Here is a 12,093-nt window from a genome sequence, read left to right on the forward strand (position 1 = left end):
TTTGAGAGAGAGATAAGCAGGTAGAGAAAGACAGAGAGAGAATGGGCATACCAGGGCCTCTAGCCACTGCAAACAAATTCCAGATGTGTTTACATGGCTTACATGGGTCATGGGAAATTGAATCTGGGTCCTTTGATTTTACAAGCAAATGCCTTAACCTCTGAGCCATCTCTCCAGCCCTAGGAACTTTAAAAAAAAAAAAAAAAAGGAGGATGGAAAATGGCTTAGTGGTTAAGGCACTTGCCTGCGAAACCTATGGACCCAGGTTAGATTCCCCAATACCCATGTAAGTCAGATGCACATGGTGGCGCATGCATCTGAAGTTTGTTTGCAGCAGCTAGAGGTCCTGGCTCTCACTCTCACGCCCTCTCTCTCTCTCTCTCTCTCCTCTCTCACTCACACACACAAAATAAGTAAAAATAAATGTTTAAAAAAAAAAAAAAACTCTATGTAAGCTGGGTGTGGTGGCACATGCCTTTAATCCCAGCACTTGGGAGGCAGAGGTAGGAGGATCACTGTGTGTTTGAGGCCATCCTGAGACTACATAGTGAATTCCAGGTGAGCCTGAGCTACAGTGAAACCCTACCTCAAAAAAACAAAACAAGACAAACAAACTCTATGGGGCTGGAGAGATGGCTTAGAGGTTAAGCACTTGCCTGTGAAGCCTAAGGACCACGATTCCAGGCCCAATTCCCCAGGACCCACATTAGCCAGATGCACAAGGGGGTGCATGCATCTGGAATTCTTTCGCACTGGCTGGAGGTCCTGGCGCACCCATTCTCTCTCTCTCTCTCTCTTTCTGCCTCGTTTTCTCTCTGTCACTCTCAAATAAATAAAAATAAACAAAAATTTTAAAAAATTCTATGTGCCAACAACCACATCAGATTTTAATGGGAATATAAAAAACAAAATGAAGCAAACATGATGAACTTTGAAAAGATTATACTAAATGAAGCAACCAGTCACAAAGAACCAAGTATTGTAAGAGGCTATTTCCATGAAATACCTAGCTTGTCACATCTATAAAATAAGGAAGCAGATTAGCTGTTATGTGGGGCCGGTGCAGCGGGGAGCCAGGCATGACAGCTAAGGGTTACAGAGTTTCTTTTCAGGGTGATGAAATGATTCACCTTCATTAAAGCACTAAGAAATACCACTGGCATTGCATGACAAAGTCAAAATATATGAACAACAGCACACCTGGTAGCTTACCCAGGAGAGATGCATAGACATTCTTAGCTTTTTCAGGGTTAGAGACTTTCCTAAGAGTCTGCTCAGTCGTCAACAATTTCTCTAGACAAATGTTTTAAAGACATGGATAGACAAAAACTTGACATACTACTTCAGAGGACTCATTCAAATTCTTAGGATCATCCAAGGATTTTTTATTTATTTATTTATGGCTTTTTGTTCGTTTGTTTTTGTTTTTTTCGAGGTAGGGTCTCACTCTAGCTCAGGCTGATCTGAAATTCACTCTGGAGTCCCAGGGTGACCGCGAACTCATGGCCATCCTCCTACCTCTGCCTCCCAAGTGCTGGGATTAAAGGCCTGAGCCACCACGCCTGGCTCATAGCTGCAATTTTTGGTGTGTGTATATATGTGTCTGAGTATAGATGTGTGCATGCCACAGTGTGTATGTGGAGGTCAGAGGCCAACCTCAGGTGAGGGTTCTCCTCTGCCTCTGCCTCCCGAGTGCTGGGATTAAAGGTGTGCACCACCACACCTGGCTATAAAGCATTAAAACAGCATGGGCAGCACTCGGGAGGCAGAGGAAGGAGGAGTTCAAGGTCACCCTGAGACGACATAGTGAATTCCAGGTCAGCCTGGGCAAGAGTGAAACCCTACCTTAAAACAAAACAAAACAAACAAAACCCTAGCATGAAATTACAGGTTTCTCTGACACTAAACTGCATAATTTCTCCATTCCTCCTCCTCCTTCCCCTCTCCCTCTTCCTCTTCCTTAGGCTGGCCTCAAACTAATCCTTCTACCTCAGCCTCCCAAAAGCTGGAATTAAAGGCTTGAGACACCATGCCCAGCTTTTTCCACTATTTTTTTTTTTCCAAGGTAGGGTTTTGCTCTAGCTTTGACTAACCTGGAATTCACTATGTAGTTTCAGGCTGGCCTAGCACTCATGACAATCCTCCTACCTCTGCCTCCCAAGTGCTGGGATTAAAGGGCATGCACCACCATGCTTGGCTCCACTATTCTTATTTATTTATTTATTATTTATTTATTTGCAAGCAGAGAGAGAAGGGTCTCCGACCACTGCTAAATGAACTTTAGATGTGTGTGCCACTTTATGCATCTGGTTTTACATGGATACTGGGTAATAGAGCCTGGGTCATCAGGCTTTTCAGGCAAGTGCCTTAACCACTGAACCCTCTCCCCAGCCTCTTGCTCTGCTATTCTATACTTTCTCTCCTATAAATGAAGGGATGGGCCAGGCTTGGTGGCACGCACCTTTAATCCCAATACTCAGGAGGGAGAGACATCACAGTGAATTCTAGGTCAGCCTGGGCTAGAGGGAAACCCTACCTGGAAAAACAAAAACAAAAAGCAAAAATACTGTATTCAGAGCCAGGCGTGGTGGCATATGCCTTTAACCCCCCACTTGGGAGGCAGTGGAAGAAGGATCACTGTAGGTTCAAGGCCACCTTGAGACTAATTCCAGGCCAGCCTGGGCTACAGTGAGACTCTACCAGGAAAAAATAAATACTATATTCAGTATGTGTACAATATGCTTACCTTCATACTGGCCAGCATAAAAGAATAGGGAAATAAGAGTTTCTGTAATGCTTCTCCGTAGTGGTCACATACCTCAAAATTACAACAGCTGGTTCAAAGGACCCCTCCTGGCCCATATCCATCAACATGACAAACAAAATGGAGATCAGGGTAAACAGGATCTATTTTTTCTTTTTCTTTTTTTTTTGGTTTTTCGAGGTAGGGTCTCACTCTAGCCCAGGCTGACCTGGAATTCACTATGGTGTCTCAGGGTGGCCTCGAACTCACGGCGATCCTCCTACCTCTGCCTCCCAAGTGCCTGGGATTACAGGCGTGCGCCACCACGCCCAGCTAGGATCTATTTTTAAATAGGTCACTTCAAATAGAGGTGGCACTGGGTGGGAAAAAAGATAGATGACTGTTCTCCACTTTACTTGTTCAGATTTTTGAGTCTCTACAATAGCTAAGGGCTTAATTATCTAAATGCCAGACTTAAATACTTGACAACTCTCTGGAAGACATTCAAACTGTGGCATGATCTCTTCAGCTCTGGGAAATGAGCTTCCTTTCTCCTGCATTGCTCCGCATTATTTATCAAGACAAAAGTAATCTATTTTAAGACTGAATCCGCAAAGGCTTCTGCCACCCCCCTCCCCTCAGTCAGCAGATGAAGAGCAGCTCTGGCCCTGCAAGTGGAAGAGGAGGCAATGACGCCAGTGAATGAATGAATGAGAACACAGCTGCCATCGCGGGTTACAAAAATACTTGTCCCATGAACTCTGGAGCCAGCAGCCAAGAAAAGACTGCACAGCCACCAAAGAAACTAAGTCATGGGACAAAATCTATTACAGTGTATGGATACCTTCACATACCAGAGCCTGGGGTGGGTTGTGACTGCCACGGTTCAGCAAGCAAATGAGAGCTGTCTTATGAATACCAAAGAATATACTTGTGCATTTAATACTAATTAAGATGCCAGTAACTGAATATATTTCTTATGCTAAGAACTTTACACATATTATTTAACTTTTTTTTTTTTTTTAGTTTTTCAAGGTGGGGTCTTGTTCTAGCCCAGGCTGACCTGGAATTCACTACGTAATCTCAGAGTGGCCTCAAACTCATGGTGATCTGCCTACCTCTGCCTCCCGAGTGCCGGGATTAAAGGTGTGTGCCATCACTCCCAACTACTATTTCATTTTTATTTCAATCTTCTGATATAGACTAATAAAGATAACTGCCTCTAAGTGGGTGTGGTAGTACACACCTTTAATCCCAGCACTCAAGAAGAGATCAAACAGTGAATTCCAGGTCAGCCTGGGCTAGAGTAAAACCCTTTTGGAAAGATCAAAAACTAAAACAAACAAACAAACAAAAAAGATAATTGCTTCCATTTTATGGAATTAAAGATAAAGGCTACATAAACTGCCCCAAGCTATTAGACTGGCAAGAGATGTCTGGAACATAAAGTCTGGCTTGATCCAAAGCCCATGTTTTCCATTCTGCCAAAGTATCTGTCAAAACAGTAGTGCTTGGAAAAGATTATACTAAGTGAGGTAACCTAGGCCCAGAAAGCCAAATGTCACATGTTCTCTCTCTTATATGGATCCCAGCTACAAATGACTGGACTTCTGTGTGAGTAGGAAAAAAACCCAAAAAAACCCACAACTCAGTAGCGGAGGCCGGTAAGCTAGAAAGAAGATATAAAGGAAAGAGAAAGGGAGGGAGGGGGGTACTTAATAGGATGGTATTGTATATATGTAACTAGAAGAAAAGATTAATTGGAGTGAAAAGGCCTAAGTGAGATCAGGGGAAGAAACTGAGTAAAGGAAAGGTTGGAGGGAGGCCTAATCAAAATCTAAGAGGAGCCGGGCGTGGTGGAGCACCCTTTAATCCCAGCACTCGGGAGGCAGAGGTAGGAGGATTGCTATGAGTTCGAGGCCACCCTGAGACTCCATAGTGAATTCTAGGTGAGCCTGGGCTAGAGTGAGACCCTACCTCAAAAAACAACAACAACAAAATCTAAGAGGATATAAATAAGTCATATGGAAACCTACTTTGGAGCCATAGATTGTTACTAGAAAATTTTTAGTGCCAGGGATGGGATACCTTCCAGTGAGTTGTTGGCCAAGGAGGTCCCTGATGCCTCCAAAGCATTATAGGCCATTGCTAAGGCCCTTGGTTTCCCACCAGGAATAGATGGTAAGACCCTATTGCTGAAGACTCCACATACTTGGGCTGCAAGATCACTGAGAAATCCTGCTGGAATTGAGCTGATAACCTCCTCCATGTAGACCAGCTGACAGAAAGCTGGAAAAAGCCATGCTGCATGCAGTTCAATGGGAGAGAGAGAAATCACCAATGAAGATATAGTGGATACTGCAAGCCTTATATTTGGCCAGCCAGACCAAATGAGCCAACGGGTGAAAAAGTGGCACGTCTGTTATGGGGGAAACCTACCACCCTCCAATTTGACTGGAGGCCCGTTCTATCAGAGGGAATACATCCCTGATACTAAAAACCTACAACAGGGGTATTCATGAGTCCCAGGGGTGTAACATCTAATGCTGTCTGGCTAAGCGTATACACCATGCTCACTAAACTGCCCGGTAAGCACTTCTCTTAATTTTCATACCCATATATTGTTACTCTCACTTTGGGTAGAGAGCTTTCTCTTTTCAGATGGCAGTGACTCAGAAGGAGTCAGAAGGCAACATGGTGCTGAGAAGTGACAGAGGAGTGCTCAGCACTGAAATATTTCTATCACACCTTCCAAGGCTCAGGGGCCATTGCAGAAGAGATGGTGGAAAGAATGTAAGAACCAAAGGAAGGGTAGGACTCTTTACAATGTGCTCCTCCAGACACAAAATGGCCTGGATATCCATGACCTCACAGTGCCTGACACTACCTACACAAGATCATCATAATAGGAGGAAAAGATAACAACATCAAAATAAAAGAGATTGATTGGGGCTGGAGAGATAGCTTAGCAGTGTTTGCCTGCAAAGCCAAAGGATCCCAGTTTGACTCTCCAGGACCCATGTAAGCAAGATGCACAATGAGGAGCAGGCTTCTGGAGTTTGTTTGCAGTGGCTGGAGGCCCTGGCATGTCCATTCTCTCTCTGTCTCTTTATATCTCTCTCTCAAATAAATAAATAAAATATATATTTAAAAAAAAAAAAGAGAGAGACTAAGCCAGGCATGATGGTGCACACCTTTACTCCCAGTACTCAGGAGGCAGAGGCAGGACTGCTGAGAGTTCGAGGCCACCCTGAGACTACAGAGTGAATCCCAGGTCAGCCTGAGCTAGAGTGAGACCCTACCTCAAAAGAGAGAGAGAGAAAAGAGAAAGACTGATTAAGAGGGGGAGGGAATATGATGGAGAGTGGAGTTTCAAAGAGGAAAGTGGGGGAAGGGAGGGAATTCCCATGGAATATTGTTTACAATCATGGAAATTATCAATAAAAAAATAAGTAAATAATAAAAAAAAAGAACTATCTGCATGCTTAAAAAAAAACCCAAAAAAACAAAAACAGGGCTGGAGAGATTGCTTAGTGGTTAAGTGCTTGCTTGTAAAGCCTAAGGACCCCAGTTCAAGGATCGATTCCCCAGGATCCACGTTAGCCAGATACACATGGTAGCACATGAATCTGGAGTTTGTTTGCAGTGGCTAGAGGCCCTGGCACCCATTCTCTATATATCTGCCTCTTTGTCTCTCTGTCACTCACAAATAAAAAAATAAAAATGAAGAAAAAAATTTTAAAAACCAGTACTACCAATTTATCCTAGTGAAGTTCATATGCTCATCCTAGCCTTAAGAATCCTTTCATTTAGTGAAGGCCTTTCATATACCTAACATCTCCTATGACCCTTAAATCCATTCTGAGATAGATTTTTCTCTCTTCTCACAGTGAAAACAAATAAAATATACTGAAGTGTACTGAGGAGACCCAAGCCCAGAAAAGCGAATTAATATTTTTTAATTTTTAATTTTTTAATATATAGGGAAATATATTTTTATTTATTTTATATATATATATATTATTTTATATATTTTTATTTATTTTATTTTATATATTTTATTTTATATATTTTTATTTATTTATTTTTATATATTTTTATTTATATATATATATATATTTTTTTTTTTATATATATAGGGAAAATGGGCACCAGAGCCTTTAGCTGCTGTAAACAAACTTTGGCTGCATGCACTACCATGTGTATCTGGCTTACATGGGTTCTGGGAAATCAAACCTGGTCAAGTGCTTTAACTGCTAAGCCATCTCTCCAGCCCAATTAATATGTTTTATGCACACAGCTAGCAAGGCATGGTGCTCACTAATCTCATAATTGGGGCTCTTTTCGCTAGTGCAGATTCTTGTGGAAAAATAAATTCTGTTATTATATGACAACTCATAGATTCTTCCCTGGCCTTAATAACATCTTGAAATACATTCTTGTTTTACATTGGAACTAATTTTATCTTGAACAACTTTGAGAGGACCGGCCCTTGCTGGGTTCATCCATCTGAAACTTCAAATTGAACTTAGTATGGTGACACATTTCTCTAGACTGAGCTACTTGGGGGTACTAAGACTGGACCATCACTTAAGGTCAGAAGTTCAAGGCTGGCCTGGATAAAATGTAAGATTTCCATCTCAAAAAACAAAATAGGGAGTAGGGTGTGGTGGCGCACACCTTTAATCCCAGCACCTAGGAGGCAGAAGTAAGATGATCACCATGAGTTCAAGGCCACCCTGAGACTACATAGTGAATTCCAGGTCAGCCTAAGCTAGAGTGAGACCCTACCTTGGAGAAAAAAAAAAAGTAGGGACTGGAGAGAAGGATTCGCAGCTAAGGCATTTCCTGCAAAGCCAAAGGACCTTGGTTTAATTTCCCAGGACCCTTGTAATCCAGCTACACAAGGTGGCACATGCATCTGGTGTTTGCAGTGGCTGGAGGCCTTGGAGCGTCCATTCTCTCCCCCTCTCTCTCTCTCAAATAATTAAACAAATAAAAATAAAATATTAAAAATAGATAAATAAATTTGAGGAGGAGGAAACAAAAGGAACTCTATGAAGGAGGAAGAGAAGTAAAAAGAAATTCTGTAGCTTCAAGTCCTCTTCACTGTCCACCACCTTTCTCATATACAGAGCCAACAGTATCTATCCCCTCGGTCCACAACAACCCATCTGCTACTTAAATACACTCCTGGGAGCCAAGTATGGTGGCATATACCTCAATTCTAGCACTCAGCAGGCAGAGGCAGGACAATCAGGAGTTCAAGGTCATAATCAGCTACAGAGCAAGTTGGAGGCAGGCATGGGCTACATGCAATCCTATCTTATAAAATGAAACAAACCCTCCTTCCAGAACTGAAACATTTCAAGACATCTCTAACTCAAAGTTCTCACTCCAAGAACCCACAATGCAATCGCCCTATACCTTTCTTAATTTGAACATAGTCCCTCCCTCTGGTTTAGCATAGAATAAGTTCAGTTCATCTTTGTCATACCAGCCCCTCAAGGATTTGAACATAATGATCAGTGCTTGCAGAGTTTCTTTTGTAAATTATTTTCAAAATTGCTTTTGCGCCAGGCATGGTGACGCACGCCTTTAATCCCAGCACTCGGGAGGCAGAGGTAGGAGGATCGCCATGAGTTCGAGGCCACCCTGAGACTACATAGTGAATTCCACCAGGGCAGCCTGGGCTAGAGTGAAACCTTACCTCAAAAAACAAAACAAAACAAACAAACAAAAAATTGCTTTTGGAGCCAATAGTAGCAGCACATGCCTTTAATCTCAGCACTCGGGAGGCAGAGATGCAAGGATCACTGTGAGTTCTAGGCCAGCCTGAGACTACATAGTGAATTCCAGGTCAGCCTAGACTAGTGAGGCCCTACTTCAAAAAACAAACAAACAACAATAATAATAATAAAAAAAATACAGGGGCTGGAAAAATGGTTTAGCAATTAAGGCACTTGCCTGCAAAACTGAAGGACCTTGTTTTGATTCCCCAGAACCCATGTAAGCCAGATACATAAGGTGGTGCATGTGTCTGGAGTTCATGTGCAGTGGCTGGAAGCCCTGGTGTGCCCATTCTCGCTATCTTTCTCTTGCTCTGTCTCTTTTCCTCGCTCAAATAAATAAAATATTTTTTAAAAGCTGCTTTTGGGAGCTATAGAGATGGTTCAGTGGCTAAAGGTACTATCTTGCAAAGCCTGATGGCCCAGGTTTGATTTCCCAGTACTCACATAAAGCCAGACACACAAGGTGGTGGGCATGCTGGAGTTCCTTTGCAGTGACTAGAGGCCCTGGTGCGCCCATTCCTCCCCACCACATCTGTCTCTTCCTCTCTCTCTCTCTGTATATCTTTGCTTGCAAATAAATAAATTAAGTATTTTTGAAAAAAACCTGAATTCAGAGCTGGGCATGATAGCACACACATTTAATCCTAGCACTTGGAAGGCAGAGGTAGGAGGACTGATGTGAGTTCAAGGCCAGCCTGGGACTACACATTAAATTCTAGGTCAGCCTGGGTCAGAGACCCTACCTGGGGGGGAAAAAAATCTGTCTTCATATAGGTGATTAGGAACACACACACACTTTTATAACCACTTAGATTTGAGTTTCCATGTCTAGTGTGTCCAGGATTTCTTAGTAATATTGTGAAGACCAAATAAAATTCTGCAAATTACAAATTTATTATTTATAAAATATCAATATTATTTGTCTCACAATATATCTAGCCCGGGCTGACCTGGAACTCATACTGATCCTCCTACTTTTGCCTCCTAAGTGCTGAATTAAAGGAGTGAGCCACCATGGCCAGACTTTAAAAGATATCTGTGTTATTTGCAAGCAGAGAGAGAGAGAGAGAGAGCGCGCGCAAGCGCGAGAGTGAGCAAGCGAGCGAGCAAGCATGGGCACACCAGGGCCTCTTTCCATTGTAATAGAACTTCAGATGCATGTGCCACTTTGTGCATCTGGCTTTACACGGGTACGGAGGAATCAAGCCCAGGTCTTCAGGTTTTACCCACAGCCATCTATCTCCTCAGTCCCATCCTGAGTACTGCGATTACAGCCATGCACCACCAACACTAGCATTATTAGAAGTAAAAGTACAACAAAATCGTAGCATTCGGTTCTACAATAATTTCTTTTTTTTTCCAATCTATTTATTTTGAGGTAGGGTTTCACTCTAGCACAGGCTGACCTGGAACTCACCTAAGTCTCCCAAGGGCTGGGATCAAAGGTATGCGCCTCCTAGGGTTTGATAGTTTCTTAAATAAGGTATGGTAGGTAAAACTGTATTTTATTATTATCATGCTCCTCTTCAACACCAAGGAGCTTCACATCCCAACTAATTCACCGGCGGGGGGGGGGGGAGGTGGTTGGAAAAAAATCTGGAAATTGGTTAAATACAAAAAGTAAAGTGACCTGCTCAAGGTCAGACATGGGAAGCCATATCTTGCTTTTGTGATTCTCTCCGTTGGGTTCTCCCTTTCCCGGGCACTGGGTGGGTGGCAAGCGAGGCCCGGAGAGGAGGCGTGGCGCGGGCCAGCCAGGGCGGGCGTGCAGGCCGAGGGCGGCCGCAAGGGCTGCTGGGAAAGGCCTGCTTCCCCCAGCGTCCCACGCGCGCCGGGTCTTCTCAGCCCTGGCTTGTGCATTCTCCGCACCGCGTCCCCAGCGCCCTGCCTGAGTGCAATCTACGTTACCTTCCCCAAGGTTCCGCTCATTCTTTATCGTGGCCGCTTCTGTGCCAACCCAAGATCCGCCCCAGCAGCAACGTTCCCTGGGCGTCCGAAAACGCGGACGGAACAATGTGCATCCGGTCCGGTAACGATATCCGACCGAGATCCACCCAACGCCCTCAGCGCAATTGGTTCCGGCAGCAACCTTCCTAGACCCCCACTCTCACTGCAGTTCAAAAGTCACCTTCACGGTTGTTTCTTTGGACAGAATTAGTTGCCATCTTATGCTACCCCAGTGCTCTGCGCAGAATTCTGGCATCTCGTCTACTAAACTGGTATTATTTACTATCTCTTCCCCACATTGGATCGAATCCCTTTAGGATTCAGATTTTGACGGTCACTCCTGCGTCTAGGACAGAGCGAGGAAATCTGACCAGTAACCTAGACTTTGGCGCTAATTGACCCGACATCCGCTTTCCTCAAAGCTGAGAATAACTAAGTGGTCATTATGTGCAGTACCTTATGCTCAGTAAGTACTTCTCTTTATTCCTGCAACATACCACTTGATTTTTACAGGCAAAGATATTGGGGAATCAAGAGTTTAAAGAGCTTGTGTGGGATCAATGAACTGAGACAGAACAATGATTTTCAAACTCAGTCTGGCTTGTGCAAAGTGTTTTCCCTCCAGGCACACTCCTCATATGAAATAATGTCACTGCATGAATTCATTTATTTACAAAGTAAAACAACCTTTGTCTTTGTTTGTCTGGGTGTTTCTTTTAATTGGTTTTCTGAAGCAGAGCCTCACTGTCGTCCAGACTGGCTTGGAGCTCACTCCAGGCTGGACTTGAATTCACTGTGACCCATCTACCTCAGCCTCCTCAGAGCTGGGGTTAAACACGTGCACCACCACACCCAGCTATTCTGGGTTTTTCTGTTATAATGTTTTGGAATGAGATTAACATTTAAATAAATAGACTAAGTAAAGCAGATTGCCCTCCCTAATGAGAGTGAGCCTCATCCAGTCAATCAGTTGAAGATTTAATTGAACCAAAATGTTCACCATTTCCACCTGACTTACTTTGGCATGGCATATCAGTTATCTCCTGCCACGCAGCACAAGCTGAAACACAAGACTTTCTAGATCTGGGCTTGCCAGCCTTCAGGGCACTACCAATTCTCATGGCTCTTAGGCCTTCTGACTCATACTGGGACTATACCATCAGCTCTCCTTGGTCTCCATGTTGCCAGTTCACCCAATCCATCTTGGGATTTCTCAACCTCCCTAACCATATTAGCTAATTCCCTATGTAAAACTGATGAATGAATGAATGAATGAATGGAAGGAAGGGAAGGAAAGAAAGAAAGAAAGAGAGAAAGAGAGAGAGAGAAAGAAAGGAAAATAAAAGAAAAGATAGCCGGACGTGGTGACACATGCCTTTAATCCCAGTACTTGGGGGCCAGAGGTGAGAGAATCATCAAATTACCATGAATTCAAGGCCATTTTACACTACATAGTAAATTCCAGACAGCCTGGACTAGAGTGAAACCATACCTCGAGAAAACAAACAAAAAGCTGACTTTGGCCAGTATATATATATATTGTTTGTTTGTTTGTTTTTTTGAGGTAGGGTCTCAATCTAGCCCAGGCTGACCTGGAATTCACTATGTAGT

At 43.4% G+C, this 12,093-nt stretch overlaps 1 protein-coding gene across 2 annotated transcripts in view; it reads right to left on the minus strand.

The window, feature by feature from the left end:
• Mrpl48 (mitochondrial ribosomal protein L48) overlaps window positions 1-10,593 on the minus strand; it is a 58,730-nt gene extending 48,137 nt beyond the window's left edge. Inside the window, exon 1 of one of the 2 annotated variants that reach the window (XM_045145489.1) lies at window positions 10,444-10,593. In XM_045145489.1, the coding sequence (XP_045001424.1) occupies window positions 10,444-10,464 (21 nt within the window). In that variant the 5' untranslated portion in view covers window positions 10,465-10,593. Of the gene's footprint in view, window positions 1-10,165; window positions 10,283-10,443 lie in introns of those variants that run through there. The other variant, XM_045145490.1, reaches the window with a different exon arrangement.
• Window positions 10,594-12,093: the final 1,500 nt, after the last annotated feature.

Source organism: Jaculus jaculus, chromosome 3, assembly GCF_020740685.1.
Source record: "Jaculus jaculus isolate mJacJac1 chromosome 3, mJacJac1.mat.Y.cur, whole genome shotgun sequence".
Taxonomy (NCBI): domain Eukaryota; kingdom Metazoa; phylum Chordata; class Mammalia; order Rodentia; family Dipodidae; genus Jaculus; species Jaculus jaculus.